General features: G+C 41.6%; 1 protein-coding gene across 4 annotated transcripts in view; it reads right to left on the bottom strand.

The window, feature by feature from the left end:
* LOC110981283 (jumonji domain-containing protein 1C-like) overlaps positions 1 to 23,674 on the bottom strand; it is a 137,720-nt gene that overhangs the window by 35,014 nt on the left and 79,032 nt on the right. For 3 of the 4 annotated variants that reach the window (XM_022238744.2, XM_022238746.2, XM_022238745.2), the window contains 4 exons: positions 20,295 to 20,507; positions 14,194 to 14,275; positions 12,285 to 12,373; positions 9,600 to 9,771 (listed from right to left, as the gene is read on the bottom strand). In XM_022238744.2, the coding sequence (XP_022094436.2) occupies positions 9,600 to 9,771; positions 12,285 to 12,373; positions 14,194 to 14,275; positions 20,295 to 20,507 (556 nt within the window). Of the gene's footprint in view, positions 1 to 3,753; positions 4,599 to 9,599; positions 9,772 to 12,284; positions 12,374 to 14,193; positions 14,276 to 20,294; positions 20,508 to 23,674 lie in introns of those variants that run through there. The other variant, XM_022238748.2, reaches the window with a different exon arrangement.

The raw sequence follows: 23,674 nt of genomic DNA, 5'->3' as shown, positions 1-23,674 counted from the left end.
GACTTGTGTATACACATGGTAACAAAGCATAGCATTATCAGTCACTGTGCAACTACATGTAAGCCCCAAATTGAGTGTGAAAGGATGAGAGAGGTTAAGAGGTTTTACAAACTAAGAGTCAGAAAATATTATGCAGCACATCCAAGCCTCTACTCCAAAGAGCTAACCAAGATTAAACCCGACCCAAGAAACAAACAGCATCATGTACATATAGTTAATGTATCTATTGTGGGTTGGCAATACATCTGCAGGTTTCAGGCTGCAAGATTCAAGCTGCTTCACTCCACACAGGATCACTTCACAGACAATCTTTATGTGCAACACTCTTCTTTCCTTCTCTCTGCCACCCTTCATGACCGATGTTCCCCCGCCAGATGGGAACAGATATCATTGGCGTCAAAGTTTCTATGCATCTTACCTATGAGAAATTTCTAACATGTCCCCCCCAATGATCAAATTTCCATGTTGCTGGAGTATCTGTGGCAATCAGGGGCCTCCAAAAAGTGCTGTGGCCCGACCACATGAATATTTCCTCCATTATCATCCAAATGTCTCCCCGCCAGACATCAGGTATATGTAATGCACAGGTCCCAGCTGCACAGGATGGATAAGAAAAAAAAAATCTAGAGAGAAAAAAAGCAACTACCAGCATGCCAATGACAACAGCCTCCCTAATGAGCCAGATGAATCACAAGCCAAGTAAGCCGACCCCCCCCACATCACCACTAGACTACGTGGCTTTGCGCTGGAGGCGACTTGTTTACCACCATCCGTGGTTCCTCTCAGTCCATTATGTAGGCATCAACTGCGAAATTATGCTGTAATCCAAGATCGGGACCTCGGTGGAGAAAAAGTTATCTTGTCTCCTTGATGAGGCTGATTCTCTGCCAAACGCCCACACAAAATGTCAGAGGCAGGCGGTATATTGTAGCGAGAAAGTCATGCACGGCACACTCCACACACCCATCTAACATTGGGAAGTCAAATGTAGCTGGAAAAAACACAATTGTAATGGATGCATTTTTGGTCTCTGAATATCAGCTTTTTATAATGTGATGACTGCCCTCCCCCTGCACATACATGTACTAGGGACAAAGGAAGCGGCAAGGAGTGACCTATCCAAAATGCTGCATATAAAGCAAGAGGAAGTAGCCATCCAAGCAAAATATGCAAAGTGAGACTGTTGTTGATCACTATTTCAAAAAGGCCATTCTTTAGTCAGGGTTTATTGTAGCTTGGTTGACACAATTTCTCCCCCCCCCCAACTGAAAATAACCACAATCAAACATAGGATCTGACTGCCAACACTGATTTTCAGAAAGGAACGGTACAGTATGTCTGTATCACTCTCCAATATGTGTAAGGATGCACACTTACAATGTACATATCTGTAAATAACTGACAGAAATCTACATTCCGAGGAAGGGCTTTTTCATTATTTCTTAAAGGACAAATCAGGGCACAGCTTTCTTGTTTACAATGGCCTGGCATCCTCAACTGGGCCATCCAGTTAATGGCTTATGGAAAAAACAAAATACACTGCACTGTTTTTTGGTCAGTGAGTAAGAATGTTGATGAGCCCACAAAGCTGTCTATTCAGTGACGTCAATCTTCTCCAAATATTGGGTTTCTGGAAACTTAACAATAGTGAGCAATTGGCACTGACACACAGACATCAACACACAAAGATGCTCAACACACAACCCTACCACAACAAAAGACGGCATTGGTTTTTGCAGTCCACCTGTACTCTGCACAATTTTAAGCAGCATACAGCAGAATATTAATACAGTTTCCATAGCTGTAGATGGCATCACAGCTCACACTCTGAAAATGCTCAGCAATATTGTTTCAGGCAATGCTGTTGTAAAGGTGAAGTACTAAGTCAGGACTCAATACCTATCATGTAGGGACCCAAGAATCAGCCAACCTATATTAAGACTTGTTAAATAAGTGATGCCTCTTTGTCTAGTGCTAACTGGAGTGCACAAAGGAGACCTGGAGAGCAGTTTACAAACCCAATAAACTGCTTGACCTCAAAAAAAAGAGAGCAAATACCTGTGACTGACAAATCTGACCTAAGGGGGAGGAAAAGCAATTAGTGAGTCCCAGTGACCATTAGTGCCTTCAAAACTTTTATAGGATCACATCAGAGAGTTCACCTCCTGAAAACATGTAAGGGGATTTAAGGGGAACGCCATGTAGCTACACGTAACAATGGCAATTAAACAAGGTTCAGCAATGAAACTTGATCAACTCACTGCCACTGCACTTGCACTTCAGTTTGTCCCTCTTAAATACCCTTTTAAAGAATTCAAAATTTCTGCCTCAGCCATGCCTACCAGTAGTCCAGTACCACCATTAAAAGAGGTACATGTATCTTTAGAAGGTACACTGTCAACAACCACGCATTATTTCCCTTCCTCATGTTTCTTCTCAATTCGTGATGTGAAACTACCTGTAACTGGCAAAGGGTTCAGCAACTAAATGACTTTGGGAAATCATCAACGAGGGACAAGTACAAGGCTGGGGTTTGTCTACAGTAAGCATGCACACCAATGAGAAATCCAGCTCTGGGGGAGCCACATTACCCTGCTAGCCCCTTTAATGAACCCTACACCAAGAGCTGAGCACAGCTAGGTTGGATTATAGATCCCATGGGGGGTGCCTTTCAGAGAAGTGTCCTGGAAGTTGTCTCATGTTACAACTACAAGGTCAAGTAAGCACCACACACACAGTGAAAGGGATCCTCCAGAGGCCTTTAAAGGGGCATGGTCACTAGAAGAGGTCAGCTGGGATCACCAATGTCTTGCTTTCACACACACAACCAAATGCTGGAGAGTGTGATAGCGAACTCAAACAATTGTTAGTAACCACAGAAAGAGGAAACGACTGAAGGTGAAGAAACAGGAGTTTAACTAGTGGTTTCTAAATGGTTACTCTGCCGGGAAATGGAAACATTCGAGTACAATGAGCAATTAGTGTTTTTTTCCTTGGACCTTTTTTCATGAATCTAGAAACCTGAGAGAATGCTACAAGACAAAAGTCTACCTAGGTAAGTTTAAATGATTGATGAAAAACAATTCCAAGTTCCCTCTGATTTTTTTTTTGGGGGGGTGGGCTTTTGGGGGGTCATTCATGTTTTGTTTCAACGCTTTTTAATTTTTTGAAAAGAGATTCCTAATACTAGATAAAGTAACACCAGTCTGTGTACCTTATTTGTATCATTATCAGGTATCGTTTTATTTTCAATAAAAAAAATTGTCCTGTGGGTGTAATTCAGGTTTAAAGGGGTAGTCATTACCATCAATGGCAAAGGGGGACTCATTTACTGACAGAACCTTTGTCTAGTTCACAGCAGGAATTATGGGCCACAGCATAACCTCAATTCTGCAGTTCTTAGCAGCTTACTGCTGACACAAATGAACAGAAGGGTGCATGTTCTTTAACGTGTACAGAAAGTATGACGCCATAAGACAATGTGTGGCAACCGATGGCCTTGTTAAAACCCTCAGGCTGAGCACTGTTGTAAAATTTTAGATGCTACATGCACCAACCAGAGCCGGCAACGATCATCATGACAACACACGTGTATTTTCACCTCCGCTCACGCCTCTCATTAAATGTGCAGAATGACCCAGTTTAAGGGCATTACTGTTGCTTTGCATTACTACCGAGCATCAGTCGGGATTTAAAGATGGTTCATATATTACATTGCATGCATACATTGCAGACAACATTAAACTCACTTACCAGATCCCTTCACAAAGCCATTGCATTCAAGGCCCTCTGTGATACATCCCAATATGCTGAAATTTACCGGTAGTACATCCATGTATATCCGAGCAGAAGATCTCAGGCTAAAAACCCCTTTACAATGCTGATGCCTTCACAGAAAAAACATACTAATGAGGGTTGGATAATCCTCGTGTTACATAACTCCTGGACAGGATTTCATCCACAGAAAAGTGTGCTACAGTTGATCAAAGATTTGAAAAGATTCCACATTTACGAGCTGATGACCTTGTCGCCTGCCATGACTGAGGATGTTTGTGTCATCTGCTCAGGGCTCAGGTAGAGTCTGCCTAGTAGTAGTTTTCACTCCTCAAAGCCTTGAGTTCTCTGCTGGGTTTATGCTCTCCAAAAAATAAGTCAGTGAATTGCAAAAGGGCAAGCTGTTGTCTCCATAAACACAACCCGTGAGCACCACAAGTACAGGAAAGACTGAATGATCCTGACAAAGCACTGATGTGGCCAGTGCGGTGGGGTCCAAGAGCTTTTTACACTGAAACCAGAGAGTGCGGTTTGCCTTGCAGGAAGAAGGTCATCACCTCACTAGCCCGATGGGGCCCACAACAGGAGGACACTACAACGGCTGTAGCAGGAAACAGCATGCTAAGCACATGGGGTTAGAGGAAGCTGTGAACTCAATAAAGACTGGAGGCCAACCTTTCTCTAACTACATGCTGCTGCGTGGTGGTGAGTGGAGCATGTGTACGTGTGTGAACGAGCTCCCTATGAGCAGGCAACCGTGGTTAGATTGCTGTCTGCATACACATGCACAAGCACACACACTACCCCTGTGCATGAGCTGACTGAGCCAGTACTGCCAGCCAATGCTATATTCCCAGTCAGGTGACCTCGACCAACCACAGACTTAGACACTCAATCAATAGGCCATTCAGTGGCCAGCCAATGAGTCATTCTGTTACATTGTGCAGTGCAGGTGTACACATATTCAGGGATGGTCTCCTATTGTTCCACAGAAAACACACATCAACCCGACAGTAGATAAAAAGATGATTGTGTGACCTGGATGTTTTTTGGGCTTTTGTTACGTTTATTTTTTTCTTTTTCAAGGTTAATTCTGTGGTGATGAGGCAGACAAAAATAGATTGTTCTTTTTGTCACACATCACATCACGTTTCTGAATCATGCATAACCTATCCACTAATTCCATTCTCATTCAAAAAGCATGACATCCCGGACACCTGCTTGATTCAAGCTTTTTTTTTTTTTTTAAAAAGCACATTGTCTTTCACTCACCACAGACAAGGAAATATAAAAGAAACTGGGGCAGACCCACATGCAGGGTCTCTGCTGTTTGGGTCAAAAATCAAACAAAGCCATTTCCTTGCTTCCTAATACCCAACATCTCAACCCGTAAGAAAGGAAATTCGGGTCTGAACTACAAGAGACTAAAAATAAACAAAGCAGAACCTGAAATGAGCAGACAAACTACCAGGTAGTCTGCTTATCATTGTTGGGAATTACAGCCCATTAATCATACTATTTTGTTTTGTTTTTTCAAGCAGTTTGATCAATCTCTGTGGCAGATTGCTAAACTAAATGAGTAATTAATGGAACACTAACCAGAACTATAATTACACAGCCAAATTCTGTTGATTCCAGCTGGTGATGTACATGAACATGTGCATGGGACAACCTGCTGGGCAACCCACAGTGACCTCTCACCTGGGCCAAGCCCATTTCCATTATGCCTTCCTGTGCCAAGAGGTAGATGACCTCATGATATTGGTAGGATGGTACATGTACCCACCAACTGTGTTACAACCTATCCCTTCCGCTCACAAGTCCTGTGCGCATTGTGGGGAACAAACCTTTCTGTTTCGATTAGAACTTCCTGGAACCATCACTGACGATCTTCCTTCACATGAGGAGCGTCACCCTTATCAAAAATAGCCATATGCATGGGGGAGGGCCATTATTCTTGTTGCAGCCTGGCCTCCAGTCCATGACTGGCTGACTGTACTCAAATTAAACATTTTACTTTCATCTCACCCCTTCTCTTCACATACTGCAGAGTCCATAAAGAAGCAATGGATTAAGGGCTTTGTTCTAATTGCCCTACATGTGCAGTTACACTCAATTTGTACTTTAAAGGCTGCTGTCTGCACAAGTGCTTCTTACTACATGATAATGGTTATGGCCACATGAGGTCGTCTGTAATTGTCAAAAACAGGCAGTATCAAATTCCATGTTTTTCGTGCCGCCTGAGTAACGCTGTGTTTTATAACTCACAAGCACAACCCTTCAGGTTCATTTGCAAGCACTTGAATTTTGATTTTTACATAGCGCAAATGCCTCTGGAGAGTGTGGTACTGGTAGTTTTTTTGATCAACATTCTCCACGTGTGTGAAAATGCTGTTCTCCTTCAAGTTCATGCCTGGGAAAAAAAAAGATAGAGACATGATGCTTTTAAGCACTATTTTGTGGAGTGTTGCATCTCCCGGCCATGCAGTCGCCTGTGCGTATTATTCACCACTGACCTAGTTTCATAAACGGCGCAGATATGACGCCACTGGCCATGCCTCCCCCTCCCCCCAGCCAATCACCAATGACATTTAAAACGCTTGTCAAAATGAATGCACCCCCCTTTTCAGGAGGGCCTGCTGTCATTGAAGAAAGATGAGGTGGTTAGATGTGGAAGAAATAAGTAAACAGGGGGGGGGAGGACAGATGTACATGTAATAACAGGGAGTGGGTCATCATCGATCTTGTCTGAGAGAACTCCCTGTGTCAACAGGTCAATATCTACCAGTAACATCTTCCTTGTTTTGCTACTCCGTACAAATTGTATGTTTGGATACAAACAGCACCCACACAACATAACAAAACTGAACTCACTGCCAAAAACAACAAATTCCCATTAGCCGGAAATTTCCAGGTTCAAGTTGCGGTCAGTATTAATATTCATGAGGAAGACACTGATTTTCCAGAGAGAGCTTCCAGTGAGAGATTATCCCTTTCACTTCTGTTGTACATTCCCCTGTAATCCACAAGTCTGTAGTTCACTCACACAATACATAAATTGCAGAGGGCTTAACCACAAAATATACACACCCTACAAGTACCTTTCTGGAATCAACTGGATCCACTGTTTGCCTGTGCACCTAAGTATGGCCTGACCATGCTTACATGTAGGCCTATGTACATGTAAATATACATGTACAGTACAGGGTACATTTTCAGGTGCGTCACCGCATGGCTACTAGCTCTCTACCAACAACCCCAACCTGTGACCTAAAATGCTCAAGCCCGCAGAATCGGGAAAAAAGGTCACTGCATTTTGAAACCTCTATTATTAATGAGGCAAAACAAGGCCTGCCAGAGAGCTATCATAAGTGGATATTTTCTACCTGCGATTGTCATCCATACATGTGTAACTGTATCATTGAATTGTAACAGGGTGAAACTTCAAGGATGACATTTTTAAATTACAACTAATTATTCCAATGGTTCCCTTTTGGTTTTTTCAGGTTTTTATGGTTGTTTTTGCTCTTACATGGGGGGAATTATCGTGAGGATGTCAGGGGCAAGTAAAAATATCAAACTTGATTTGTTTCTTCATAAACTCGCGTATCTTGGCTCCTCAGATTTTTGAAGACCAAACTCAATGTGTGATGAATATACAGGTGATATTATAATTGCAAATCTTTTCTGACGGCTTCTGGATATGATTTGATTATAATGCCAATACTGCTACACAGACTGACCATCTTGCCTTGCAGGGCAAGGGAATGCTGGACAGTGAGGCTCCCTCTCCTGGCCATTGACCCTTTGCTCCTGTCATGCAGGAGCAAAGCTTTGTCTTTGTCCACAAACCCTGGGGGGGGGGACAACTGAGGAGACAACATTGATGGCATGTGTGACTTCCTTGACCAAGTCAGATCCCATAAACAATGTCCACAAAACCTGGGGGTTAGGGGGAGGAGACAAAACTGATGGCACCTGTGACTTCATCGACCAAGATCGATCCCATTAATAATGTCTGACTGCCTGATACAAGGTATCTCTTGGAACTACATGTATGGTCAAAAGGTGATATGCTATGCTTAATTGCAACCAGTGTATGTGAACAGTATTCATAAAGCCACTCTGCCAGCATGCACAGTAAATGAAATTCATGTGCCACACATGTAGACCCATTTAGTAGAAACTCAAATGTAGTTTGTGCTTAGTAAGGTATGATTACAGAGCTCTGTACTGTTTAAAGTACACCATTTCAGGAGACGATTTTAACCACTGCCAAAATTCAGCAAGCAGATAGATTTCAGCAATGCTTTTATCAATTTGCCCTTCTTCCTTCACCAGAAGTTGTCGCAATTCTGATTGTCCAGCAGGGGGGCCCAATTCCCATCATGACACCAACAAATTCAACAAAAATACCTTTTGCAGTAAATCTTCCTGGAAATACTGTCTGAAATTCGAATTCAGCTGATGAAACAACAGCACCAAACTACTCAAATGCCAAGTCAGTAACCAAACAAAAGCACTGCCACACACTGAAACAGCAATCAAAGGCAGTATGAGAAACACAGGCTCTTACCCTTGCACAGACATGGTACAAACTACAAACATGTTTTTCCCTCCTCCGCTTTGAAAACAAGAAGTCAGTTTCTGTGCAGATTAAGGACTGAACTGAATTGTTGGGGCATGGGGAAAAGAACTCTGGCCTGGCTCAATCCACTCCAATTTTGAGTGAGTTACACAATACGGTCAATGACAGGAAAACATGGGCCAACGGCACAAGAACTTGATGAAGAATGACCTGGCACTACAGTATAAATCAGGCCACATTCAAATCTAGATCACCCCGGTGTTATTACATGCATTACCAGGCGGGCAGGCAAACGGCATTTCTTAAATCACTGCTCTGCCTTTTTATCTCTGCTCACCCACCAAGAATAGAGGGTGAGGTGAGACTGTGCACATGGAAGGCAAACAATAAGTAATTGATCAAGCACTCATATGGCCAAATGCTACCGCCTTGGACACCAGTCTAAAGAGAACAAAATCCCAACAACTGTGTGTTATACATGTACTTGTTTTGTTTTTTGTTTGTTTGTTGTTGTTGTTTTTTTTGAGGATGTGACGCGTATGAGTCTCTGAGTGAATGGGATACCCTCTGACTGAATAAAAATAATCAGAGTGCCATTTGTGGAGTGATTAATTTGTCCACTGACTGGAGACCTCCCATACAATACCCTCATTAACTCATGTTCATGCCGCAGTGACCTTGCTGATTAATTCACAAGCTTGCTCAGGTGGAACTCCAACCAAAGACCTCCTGCTTAATGGTGCAGATAAAAATAAACCACTGTGCAAAAGTTTGATTTTGATTCACTTTGAAGCCAATCAAGGGGAAACACCATGATGGACATATCAAGGTTACTACTGCTCAGAAAAAGGTTTATTACAGAGACACTTATATTGGATCCACAACAATATACTCAGTCTTGTCATGGAGCTTTTTTATAGCTCCATGGTCTTATCAATACCTACTTATCCACTTCAAGGACATTCTCACTTGATTATGCTGGCATGTGTATGACACACTGTGAACACAAAGACAATACCCAAACACAATTTCTAAACACTTCAATGTACACGTAAGCCACTTTCCTATTGATTACTCACTGTGACTGAATTTCCTTCACCTTCGACAGAAAGTAATGGAAATTTTAAAGCTGCCAAATACACAATCATCAACCAGCACTTTCCAGCTACTCGGGGGAAAAAAAACATACAACAAGGTCGGCAAGTTTCTCAGCACCACTGTCAAAACAAATTCCTACCTTTATCTTTGTCTTTCTCTTTTTCCTCCTTGTCTTTGTCCTTGTCTTTTTCGACTTCTGGGACATCAGCTAATTTAGAACGTGGAGTCTTCTTCTTGCTGGGCAGGGGTTGCTGGTTTGGTGGCTGACCTGCTGGGCTGTGGCTTCGGGGAGCTGGTCTCGAAAATGTACCCTTTTTTTGGGGGGGGGAGAGAAAAACTCTTACAAGGAAGTGAACAAGAGACAGTGCACAATCTTGGTGCCCCTTCCACTGTGCAGCTGGACACAGAAATCATCACAGATAATGCTTGCTTTAGCAAAAAAAAACAGGTCACCAGTCAAAACGACTGTGGTCTTGGATGAACGTTTTCAACACCTGTACATTTGTTCAGTAATGATTTCTTGATTGGCAGCTTCATGGACTTCGGCCTTGGACCTAAATTGGAAACCAAGCTCCCCATTAGATTAAAAAACCCAGACACAATTTTTATCTACTTTTACACAGTGGAAGTTTTGTTCGCAAAAACTGGCTGCCTAATGTGGCCTACAAATGTCGTTATGTGATCCATGACACATCCAGCATCTTTAAATCATGCGCATGTGACTGTTCCCTACACGTTCACATCACACCCCACCATATGCACATTCCAATATACATGTACCAGTAGATACTGACCACTAGGCACAACAGGAAATTTTAATTCACTTAGTGACTAATAATAATAATAAAAAAACATGCTAAATACTTTCTGAATCCAGTCGGAGAGATGTCTACACAAGGTGAGACATTGCAAACTGACTGCAACATTTTCATATACATGCATATAACCCAACTTTTGAGCTGGATTTCCCTTGATGAAAAAACACAACAGCCTCCTACTTTCCCCAACTCTGCTGACAGGATGAAAATTCAACAAATAAATGCAGTTCATGGAGAAATCACAGATGCAGTTACAGACATACACGCTAGCTCTTTGAATCTCATCCACAAGACAAGCATGTTCAGTCATGAATACCTGAATATCTCTTCCTTTGAGATTTCTTTTCCCCCATGGTTCAAATTTATGCTTGAGGTTAAGAGTTGACAGTCAACAGTGGAAAACGCGACCGGAATTTCTAGCATATGGGGAGAAATTTACTGGTCTGTTCCAACAAAGCCATTGAGCACCTATGCATCAAAAGGTGTTGTCCATGAATAATATGCTCTGACGATGCACTGGGGCAGTAATTACAGGCACACAATAGCCATCATGCACAAAGATCCATCATTCCTGCATTCAAGGCCGATTGTTATTGGTACAGAGAGTGAAAAAGAGAAAAAATTAGGTGCAGAGTCAATTGATGCAGGATTTCCTGCTGGAGCAGCAACCTATTGGTTCAAATTACAAGATTGAAAAGCATGATTGGTTCTGAACCGGCTAAAAATGGAAATTCACAAGTGGTCCCGGGGGGAAAATCTACAGCATGTATCTTAGGTGATCTTGATGCACTCATGCCACTCTTTATGTTCCGGTCATACAATTCGCACACGTCAGGTGACCAATCAATTTGTTATGCAGGTGTGCATCTGCAGGTGATCAGTTAGGCAACAAATGTCCTAGCAGCACTTGTCCACAAAATTTTCTATTCTAAACCCCTCCCCCAACCAGTTCACATGCTACCACAACCAACACAATTTTTCAGTGAGTCTACAATCCCTTTAACAGAGATTTGCTGTCTCACCTCAAGCTACAGCATTTAGATTTTGCCAATCAGGCAAGACCGGGTGAAACAGAAAAAGGGGGTGGGGCTAATATTTCTGTTCCCATGGGAAGAAAGGGGAGCGTTGGCATTTTCATCTAGACAGCACAAACCAGTCCAGTGTTCCCCATTGTGCTCTTAACTGCAGATGGCCACCACAGACATCTGCTTGTAATTTTAATATCTAATATTTACATATTAATGTCCTATTATTGTAATCGTCTTTCAGTCACAAAAAATTATATTAAAGCACCCTTGCCACCAGAAATAGTGCTCAAAGAATTTTCTAGAATGCTTTTCAGCGTCATTTTCCATACATGGATGCTCAGGAATTAAAAGAGACTATTATTTTCAGAAATTGTGTCAGTGGTTGGTTTAACACCTCACTGACTGGTTCTGTATCTTGATTGGCCGAAAGCTTGCTATATATGGCATTTGATCTTTTTGACATCTTGCTGTGCACCCTCAATAGTGCTACTCTTGTAGTAACCAAAACACTTTGCCAATAGCAATATGCACAAGAACCAGTAAGGTGTGCAAGTGGGTATGTGCACTGATGCACTCCAAGGAGCTTGTGCAACAGTGCTGCATTCAAAGTTCAAACATTTCATGAACAGGTAGATTGGAAAATAGCTGGTGCATTTGCAACAAATGTTGTAGTCTAATAGAGATTCATTTTACTTGTATTTAGGTTAAATTACTCACTCTATCTCAATCAGTCAATATTGGTATAATATTCAAGTACTTTCTACTTCAGCAGTGTAAACCTTCATAGTAGGCCATCATTCCACCTTGGACCGTCAGAAAATATGCAAGCTATCACAAAAAATGTGTCACCTGTACTTTGTGTAGCTATTCCAATTCAACAATACGAGTTGTGCCATTTTCAGTTTAACCACCGCAGGTCTGCGGCTTTTGCATGGACAAAACTGCTTAGTGTTCCCCTTCCATATTTAGAAAACCTACCGTGTTTGTTGCTTGTGTTGTATTAGCTGTGTTGACTCTGCGGCGAGGGGTTATGCCAACATTCTCCCCCTTTAGCAAGGAACTCACCACTTAGAAAAGATAAGAGAAAACAAATTACTGATTAGAATAAACAAAATAAAATTTTGAGAGAGGCAAGCCTCATTTATAAACTTAACAGCAAGCAGCTGGCAAAGTGTCATCATGCTAAGAAAAATTTCTACAGCTAAACAGAAAAAAAGGTCAAAATTTGATTCAGTACCAATAAATAAAATAAAGTAATACTGGAAATTGGATTTTGTCAGACATTAGGGAATGTACTTGCAATTTATTTGGTCAAATCTAATAATGGAAGGGGTGTGACTTCTAGTTGACTGCACATGAAGCATTAAAAATCACTTGAGTGACGTGCCAAGAACTCTAATCTCCAAGTGTGTTTTCAACAAATACGTGTACAGGCTATAGGTAAATACAATCCCAAATCCTGATGAATTGGCCAACACAAAATTACAAATGCATAGAACAAGGTGCGAGTCTTTTTCAGTAGGTCCTAGGCATACCCACATAATGGCAAACGTAGCCTCACTCTTCTCAACTTGCAAGGTGCAGCCTCACTCTTCCCCACTTAGAAGGTGCAATTTGTCACCCAACATAAAAACAGGCTTGCCAAGGGGTCTCAAGGTCAAACACTAGGCCTTGCAACTTGTTCACAGTTTAGAATTTGTTCTGATCTGGTGGGCTGGGCTGCTCCAGCCAGACTTGCATTGTGCAAGAATGCACAACCTCACACTAGCTGCAGTGAGCGACCCAAGGTATTGTGTTACTGTGTAACCACAAGACAATGACTGGGTCCTTGATTCAGGGCAAGATGCATTTCCCAATGTAAATTTTAAATGATCACATCTCATTAAAAAAAAAAAACCACTCGTAAACAAAATCCATTAAGGGGATTTTTTAACACTACTGACCAGACATGTGAGAACTACAGACGTGAAAAATACACATAGGCTACAGGTAAAGTACATATATATGTCGATGTGCATGTGAGTCATCAAGTCAGTAAAACTTCACGTCTCCAGATTGATGCAGGCATGGTACTTGAATGAAAACGATGGAATGAACTTTCAATATAAACTTTCTTCAATCTGATCGGGCATCAACTTTCAGGAGAATGAACACGTACAATGTGCATGTCCAATGACAAGTTTTTCAGTCTCCAGCAGATGCTGCAAAATGTGAACAGTATGCGTGTGAACCTGGCTTTGCCTTCAAAGCTAGGTTAATTATTAAGAAATATCCTATGATCCTACCTGTGATTTATGACCATAAATCAATTACAACAGTAATTGAAATTAAATGCATGTTTAAAAAAAATGTGAAGCAAGGGATACCATTTTTTTGTTACTTTGGACCAGTTAAAGCATGCAAGAACATGTGCATGTCAAATAGGAGCATGTTCAGAGAGATTACAAAATTGATGCCACTTTTTGACAGCATTGTTTCAGAACTGAACATAACAAGTCTTAACGTGTATTTCTAGCGTCTTAAGGAACGAAAGTGCATTAACCAGTCAAATTTTATTACCCGAAAAAGCTGCTGGGCAGGGTTTTTTACCCGCAAATTCTTCAACCTTGCAAGTGCACTTTGACCTAACCAAGCACAACATGTTAATCCGTTAACTGTGGTAATGAAAAAGGAATTCTTAAAGATAAACGAGTGTGCACGTCCTCCATGGAACAAATAAAGAAAGTTATTTGTGTTTACATGTCATCCGTTATCAGGTGGTTAATTAGGACTTTTCAGACAATAATGTTACCATGAATACGAGCGAGCGGAGACCTAATTCAATAGCAAACAATGTGACTAGGAATGGACATGGGGGAGGGGCAACAAGGATAGATCACAGGCTTACCATCATCAAGAAAGACCATCTGGACAAGAGCTGGATTCTCTGTGTGACTCTCCAGCACTGTGTCATCCATTACAACCAACTCCTGCAAAAGCAAGTGTACAAAGGCGGTAGATAATTGGGTGTTAACGCATCACATGCATAATCGAAGTTAGTAGTATCACATTCATGTATCATCGTGACACAATCACACAGGACTCACAGGGCTTGAAATCGGGCTAACAATCATTGGAGTAAGTACTTGCTCCCCAGCTGAATCTGTCAGTTAACGTAATGTGTTCTAGAAAATTGAACAGCTTAAGCTTAAGGTCAAACAAAATAAAAGTTGTGCTTCCTATTATCATGATTACATAGAAAAAATACGTTGAGTAGGTGGGTAGTACTTCTTTTTTCTTCTAAAGTTCTTTGGTCAAAAATTTGGGGGTGGGGGATTTTTTTCCCAGTAAAAAGTGATCTTGATGGTCTACAGTGTACTCCATCCACTTCATCTTTTTTTTCCCGTGGATTTGTAACTTGAGGATTGAACTTGTGAAAGATTGTATCCAATTCAGAATCTGTTTGGACAGTTATACATTTGTGTTGCACTGACATTTCGAAAAGTTAATGTCCAAGAAATGTTTGAAATCTTGTACAAAACAATGCGAATAGAGCACTGAAAAACCCATGCAAAGATGCATGACTCAGTAACTTTGCACGCCCCGTGACAGTTATCATGCAACCCTCTATCGGTGAAAGCGAAAATTTACTAACCTTATTTCAAGCCGTAAATTCACAGTGAATGTTAATAGTGGAGATTGTTAGTTACTACTTCCGCTCACGCAGGAATGGATGTAATGACTCCAACTGACACATGTATGAATGAATATTGATGTTCCATTGGCAGCCAATCACAACACAATGACCAGATGGTCCCAGGATGCTCTACACACAAGGCTTGCGCTTCGAGCTGGCCGCACAGCAGACACATATTCACTGTATGCACATACTGTACATGTGTGTACATGTGCTGTACATGTACACGTGTGTATGTACAGTAGATTCACTTGTGTGCATTATGGAGCTCCAGTACTGTTCGGTGTCCTGAAGGCCGCGTGTAGCATGCAAAATGCGCTGTGTGTGTGTGAGTGCATACGAGCCTGCTGCGCTCAGGGACATCGTAAAAAAAATTGTACTCATGTTGTGGTTCCATGACAAGGGTGATCTTAAGTAAAAAGAATTCACGGCAAGAGTAAAAACAGGCGTTAATACTTGCGCTTTTCTTCAAAATTAAGGGACACATTCATGAGACAAACGAGCATTTTTCAGCTACCAGCGCAGGCTAATTTCGAGCCCTGACTTAGGATTTGGTGTAGCATTTCAGCAAGTATGGGTAAAGTGACTTGTCCAAGGTCACATGTAACCAGTTTGCTTACATGTACATGTAAAACCCCTAACCCTATAATTGGGAGTCACAAACCCTATCCACTTCACTAAAAGCCTCATGTGAATGCCATTACTTCCATGCTCCTGACAGCTTCATAAAGTTCATACACATACAGTTCATGTTCAAAGTGTCGGCTCACCTGTATCCAAATTAGTTAAAATATTTACCATTACATGTAACATGTAGTCTCAGTGGCTTGCATGCGGCATATTTGCCCAATGGAACATCATCACAAAGTAACAATGTGCCTTCTCTTATATTTTATGGACAGAAATTAAACACTTGCATAATTTACTGGAGCTGCCATAAATGTAGTCAAGTCATCCCTTGATAGATCTGTAAACCCCATGGCTTGTCATGAATCATGCTGGTTTGCCCAACCTAAGTATTTTTGAAATCTGGTTCAGCAGTAAAATGCATGTAACCTTCATCCAACCATTTCTTCCTCAGCAAGTGGAAGGGATACAGAGAAACCAGATGCTTTCAGCAAATTGTGCATTCAGCATGCTTCAGCTTGGAACACCCCACAAGCAACACTGAAGTACTGGTATACTTTTGCCCAGTGACCTAATTCTGGGCCAGCGAAGACTTTCTATGCCAGCAACTGTAAGTGCTAGGCATGACAGGGGTTGATGTACACTGAAGGGGGCACTAAAAGGCCAATCAACTATATCATTACAATATAACCATCCAGTTCAGGTCTGACTAAAAAAAACCCACATTACAAGGCCTGCCTTGAACTTGCGGATCAGCCTCCCACACGATGTCACAGGTTATGAAAGTGAGACATGCTTTCCTAATCCTACATTTCAGGAAAGTGTAAGTGAAATATTTATTGACAGGCTGGGATACTCGAACAATAGTATATATTGTTTCTGTGGGCAACCGAGACCTTTACGCTGGTCATAAGGTCATTTAGGCAATAATTCAGTAGGTTGATGCAATTTATGGGCAAAACTGTATTGAATTTGCAAGAAACAAATGCATCAATAAAGACAACTAAGGCTATTTAACACTGTGCACGGTTTTTAGCTCAAATCATTGGGGTATTATGAGATTTAGCCAGGCATACATGTATACTGGGTACTATGAATTTCTGAAAGGCAAGCAGTGCAAAATATTCTTGCAAGTGTATGGCATGATGGGGCAATAGGTTCAAAACCCATTGTTATCGCACTTTGATAGCATAAGCTGTAAATGACTCTAACCTAATAAGTTACACAACAAAATACATGGTGAACAAAATCCTAGCTCTCCATCAATTCAATTTATTTTTGTTAGCTTTTATCATAACAACCAATTGCACTGATCACTTTGCTTAGGATTTAGATGTGTGTGTTGAAATTCCCAGGCATGCTTTCTCGCCCCCCCTCCCCTTCCCTTTTCCCCTTTTCTGAGAGCCTTGCATTTCGTGAGAGGAACCCATCATGGGAACGATGGTGGCCACGATCGGCATTCCATAGGCCAAATACAGGCAGGCAGACGGGACTCAAAGAGACATTCCAGGGATTCCCCACACTGCAAGATGCCCTGCCACTTCAAAATTCTTTGGGAGGACATTGGGGAAGGAGATAGTGAGAGAGGGGCAGCACCAATAGTTGGCTGTTGGGAAGCGAGAAGCTCAACAATGATGGCGATGATGACGATGATAATAGCCCTTGGACTATCTCTAAGCTGCAAAGTGCCTTTATGAAACAATAAGTGAGGTAATGAGAGACACGACACCATGGCGTTATAAAGGTTGAGAAGCTGACAGCATGTGATAGTGCACTCTTCACAAAAAATACATCATTGGTGGTAGTGGTGATGGGGGGGAAGTTAAAAGGATCAAATCAAGACAACACTGACAACTATGTACAGAGTATCGGCACTAATCACATGCCCATAACAGCACTATAATCTAAACAAAATAATCTATAAGACTATAATCTGTTGGATTTAACCTACATGAAGTTTCAATGTTACCGTAGTTAGGAAACTGGAACTAGTGACCCAGTTTAAATTCGAATTCCTAATCAGCTGCAGGTATCTACCCAGAACAGAAGTGCTGAGAGTGTATAGCATGCCAGGAAGAGGAGGAAAAAAAGCTGATAGCTCATAATCTACAGCCAGTGAGGTGTAGGCCAGCATAAGATGCCAACTTTGCCTTCAGGGAAACAGCCGCTCCTGTAGCATGGCAAAAGATCTGTTTTAGTTGACTAGTTCTTGGTCAATATTTATTGGATCCGATTGAGGCACTTGGTGCATCTGATTGAGGCACTCGGTGCATAAAAGCCGGGGCTCACAGCGCGATAATTTATGCATTGGAGCAATTTCAAATCACAGCCTGACGGAGAAGAGGGCATGAGATCTGACAGGATGATCCAGAGGACTTTGTCCCTCGCATCAGGGAGTTCACAGACCTCTCGCTCATCTTGCCTGGCAGTGGCAGACGTGCTGACCTAACTAATTCTATCCAATCGTTGGCCAGGTACCGGTACTCTGACTCCCCAGCAGGTGCAATGTGCTGATGATCAAAGCCAGGTAAATAATTTGGCCTTTTGCAGTGTGTGAACAAATACACAACACACATATCTGGGCATAAGGGTTTGACAGTATATAATTCAGTGCACAAACACAAAACCAGAGTGCATTTTATTACTTCAGGCCTAATAGGCATTCATACATGAAAAAAAAAATTATGGGGGGGGGGGAAACTGCCCTGCTTATCAAAACAGCAAGGTCAACCTGTCTTCCCTTGTACTCAGCACTGGAATTATGGACCCTATTAATTATTGATCTGCCAAGCAGGTAGCAATGGGCAACAAACAACTGGCACTGCACAAGGCGGCTGTGCATGATAGTCAGCACTTAAATCCAGTTTGATGAGGTCAGGCTGATTGTATTTGACAAGCTATAACACCTTATTGGCCATACATGTACATGTATTCCTGACAGTTTACACCAGAGGACTAAATGGTATCCCTTCAAAACTCATTGGTAGCCCAATGCATATGATATTTGAGTCATCTCTATTCACAGCACTAAAACTGCAAGTTAATTCCAGCTCCGCCTAACCAAATACAATTTTGGTAATAACTAAATTCCAATCCCTCAGCCCAGAGGAAAAGGACCAAAGGCAAAGTGGAGCATACAGCAGACCATGATGAAACTGAGCAGTAAATAAGAGCTGGCACGACCCTTAACCAAATTCCTTTTTCTATAAGAAAAAAAAGGAGTGCCATTCAAAGCCACTTACATGTTACAATGACCTTGAGGGTTGCTTTTGGAAAATTTCATTCAACTTTCATCTGATCAAAGTCAGCTAAGAGAGAAAAACAGCTGCTCCCTTCTGAGGTCGCAAGGGACTCTGGGTCCAGGCAGATTTATAAATATATATTTTTTTTCCTCTCTTCGCTCTCTCAAAAGCTGCATCTGAAACATTAAGCAGGCTACTGTTCTCCTTCACATCTCTTTGTAATCTCTTACCATGTCATTTTTGCCCAGTTTTTTTTTCCGTCAAGAGGCTACACCATTCCCTACTTGCCACTGTTGCCCACACACGTCCTGAGTTACCAGTAGCCTGTGACCTCTGGTATTTGCAAAGCCCGCTGTATAAATCTCATCCCGCAGGTTTGAATTTCCTATCAGAATTGCAATCAGTCTGATTTCAATCCATCTCCTTCTGCGTCTCCCACCCCCTCCGTCGCACTTTCTGCGTCCGCTTTTCATCCTCCCTCGTCATCACAAAACACAGTATTCCCGTTCTACATTATATAGAGCAGCCTGGGGGTGTATTATTCATACAGTTTAGACTCCAAACTGAGATCCTTCCATGCATAATATTTCGGGATAACACGGTACGCTTGTTCGGACACGAAAGCACTTGGGATATGTGCCTTGGAGCAACTCCCACACCTCATGGAGAGGACCGTGCGGACAGGATGAGACAACAGCGTGGCTTCATTTGGCTCCATGAGTAAACAACGCCCGGGGTGCACTACACTTTCTTTCAGAGCTGAGGTGGAGGGGGGGTTAATGTTGCAGGGAACGGAATTCCTAGAATGAATTTCCCTGAGTACAATATTTCTCTTTGTTGTGAGGAGCTAGAACAAATCATGAATCATGTGGTTTGGTTGAGCTGAAAGCTGGAACATAATATCTAAAGGTGACCTTAAATTAGAGATGTTTAACCACGAAAGTGGCTTGAACTGACTAGTCACGTCTAGATGCAAAGTTGAACTGCAGGTCACATGTACTGTTTGTGCAAGTTCAACAGTTCCACACCTGATCTTTACACATCAAGGACTGTTATTTTTAGATACACTAACAGGTAAAATAAATGGGAGTGCCAAAAATAATTGTGCGATTGATTGCAGTCACACCACGGTGAAGTGTTTTGCTGATATTCAATGGTCACTATACATGAAGAATGGCTGAGCAATGGAGGAAAGGGTACAGTATGTGACAGTGGCTGTTAAGTGGGAGGAGCTTCAACAGTGTTGTATTTGAGTCCATCACAAGACCCTGCAAGTCTCTTTAGTCCATCACAAGCCATTCAGTCTAACGTCAACTCACAAGCTATTCAAATGAGCTGTGACAAAAGCATTCATTTGTTATTATTCTCTTCTCTTCCTTATGACTGGCTTTGTGAAAGGACTTGTGATGGACTCGACTCCAACTTTGACTTTGCTTAGCTTACCCTTGTGTAGAGATCATGACCAGTAATGACAGCTGAGAACCACTGGGTGGTAGAGCCAAGGCGGTAGACTTGCACACGATACCCAGTAAGGGGGTAGGGCGCTTTCATCAATATGTGCTGCACTTTCTGCTCATGCAGCCATTTATCCACCTCTGCTTTCACCTCAGTGTAGCGCTGGAACACAGGATGCTGGGCAGTTTTAGGGTTGTCGTCCTGCAAAGGAGGTGAATTGGCACAGACAGAGAAGGAGATGGTGTATCATGCATGAGGTCAACACACTTTCCTGGCCAAACTTGGGGTTCTGATTCACTTGAACTGTGATGCACTAAAAGGATGCATGGTAGAGGAGGTTTTTATACACTTCCAATAAATCTTCTAAGAAAGATACCTGATGCACTTCCATGTGACAGGTTTTCAGATCATAATTTACAAGGCAACCACAATTGCAAGTAAATAATCCCTTTTATTTTAGAAGGCTTTGTGACTGTGACTCAATAAAATATATCTGAATTTTTTAATTCTGGCATGCTACAGATACCAATAGGCTTTTGGAAGGAATAGGTCTGGATTAATAAAACACACAAGCCATTCTACATGTATCTGTGACCAAATTTGGTAGGAATTTGGTGCCAAGATAGTAATAATAGCTCGCCCATCATGTTTCAGTTAAAACCAGTCAAAAGCAACAACCACACTGTGTATAAAGTTAGTAAATTTGAAAGCTTTTCTACAGAATTATAAATGGGCATCTCTGGACACACTGACCGAAGTAAACATTTAGTACAGACCATGCATCAATGGTCAATTGTTTGATCCAACCTTGCATCATTTTTAAAGATGCCAGAAAGCATGATGCCCAACTTAAGAATAAGCTGTGCCAACAGTGCAGAAATGATGACTTTGTTATTTAATCTACCTTTGGATCCTTGGTCAAATCTCACAAGACTGAGTATATGCAATTAAATACATGTAGAATTTAAGAAGTTAAAAAAAAAAGGATTATGAATTCAGGTTGGGCATTTTAGCTGCAAAACACCAGATCAATTTTGTAGCCTCTCATCTTGTTGCCAAGTGTAGACCCTTCAGATACCGTCAGGTCAATGACCGCTATGTCTCTACAGAACCTGGCATGGAAAAAAAGACCCTCACAAGGATATACTCATGAATTATTGATGAGGTTTGCCAGGTGATGTGAAGAGTTTGCCAAGACAGACTCCATTAATTCAGAGACATGTCATTCCATGGCCATGGGGTTTCCCCTTAAGAATAATGCATAGGAGTAAATACTGTACCGGTTTATACTTGTGACAGTGAATTTACACTTCACAAAAGATAGTAAACAAGATAAAAACGATCTTCATTTTTTCAGTGAGTCAATTAAAACAATATCCAACAGTGCTCATGTAAATGCACAATGAAGATGGCCAGCCTAGACCTCAATCCGCCCAAACAAAACTACCCAAAATGCAAAATAACAAAATTTGGCAAAGAAAATATAATTCCTCAGTAACAGAAAATACACTGTTCCATATTTTGAAAAGATAGATTTGAAAGGTGACAAAAAAAAAAAAAGACTTGTATGTACACTGTAGTGGTACATGTATGTAAGGGTAATTTGCCCATCAACGTGACATCATGTACATGTACGACTAGACAAAGGTAAGCAATTAAGGGGTAGGCTCCACTTGCCCGTCAATGCAACATGCATGCAGGCCTACAAAAGGAACTTCTCAGTTCAAATTGTGTTATTGTATACACATCTTCCATTATCGGGGGGGGGGGTACATACATGTACATGTGCATGTACAGGTACTTTCGACTGCTGGGCATATGTACGTGTACATGTAGACAGGTAGTATCCGGTCCTGTGAAGGCCATCCTGCCATACATGTAGATGTAAACCCTGCTAGTGCCATTTTCCCTCATCATGACCCCGGCTGATGACTACCATACAGGCAGCAGGTTGACTTACTGATGCTACCGTACAACTTACATGTAGTTCCAGCCACCACAATTCCGAAGACCCTGTCTGCCATGGATCATTGGGTTGATACGGTTCATCAACCCTTGGCAATATTGAGAAGGCTTACGCGCCCTATAGTGCGACCACGTGATTGAGAGAAAAGCCAAAGACTGACAACTGTACTGTTCAAATGTCACTTTAACCTCTGCAATATTCTCAGACAGTACACTTTATCCATTAGACCCCATAATATAAATCTTCAGAATACGGAGTAGTTCATGGCTGAACAGTCGTAACTTTTGTTCATCAACCTTTTCATGCCTTGTCTCTGTCACACACAAATACCGGTATATTAAAAACCTTGCTGCACTTGAAATGCATCAAAGATGTAACCACAAGCAGCAACTGTGTGTCACATCAAAACTAACACGACAAAGGCACTGCAACTGACATACATGTACATGTACACTGGTTCTTGTGGGAAGCTCTATCTTAAAAGGGAAATCCTCAATGCCAGATAGAATTAACAATTTTACAAGATTGAAATAAATTCAGGGCCAAAAAATCACTGTTATTATTTAAAATTGAAACACCACATCCCCTCCCCGAAGACAACAAGCAAATTTCTACCCACACTAGTCACCAGTGTCACAGGGACAAACTTGTCCCATTTCAAACAAAGGATATACAATACCAATTTCTGACAGGCCTGTGCCTTAGTGAAAATGATGATGTATGGTAGGCCCTAACGTCTGATACGGTGCATCTTCCTACACCCTAATACTATTCCAACTTTTCCATGCACCTGGCCTAAATAAAAAAAGCCCAACAGCAGGCAAAACAACAACAAAAAGACTGAAATGACCTCACAGAGAAGAATTAGACCATCAGCTCAGCATAGTTTTAACAAACCCTTCCTGGTTCTTTGAGCTTCAGCCAAAATAAGGAGTAAAAAGGCAACAATGAGAATACTAAATAAAAAATCACAGTGTATTAACACTACACTGTACATGTACATTTATGATTCACTTCACATTCATGTACCCCACTTCCTCCCAAACAGTCCACATAACAAAGCACGTCTTTCAAATTTCAGGGTTCTCCCCACATACAAAGTTGCATATTGGCCCAATAAACAATTTTTGTCCCCTCCAATCATTGCCGATATGCAAGAAAAATGCCTGATACCATTTTTTTTGCTCCCTACCGCCAATAGTAGAAATTACACAAGGATATTTTTTAATGTACAAATTTGTGGTTCTTTGATTCCCTATCAAACAATGTCCTGAAATGATTTCTATCCCAGGGACCACAATATTTTCATCAATTTCTGCATGAATGGATAGTGTTTAAGTTGCCTGAACTACTCATGAAAAACGTGAAGTTTTCTGGGGTTTCATCTGTTGACAACAGGAAT

Source organism: Acanthaster planci, linkage group LG13 (genome assembly GCF_054643075.1).
Source record: "Acanthaster planci isolate LZ-2023a linkage group LG13, COTS_SCS, whole genome shotgun sequence".
Lineage (NCBI taxonomy): Eukaryota > Metazoa > Echinodermata > Asteroidea > Valvatida > Acanthasteridae > Acanthaster > Acanthaster planci.
This window is presented reverse-complemented; position numbering and strand designations above follow the sequence as displayed.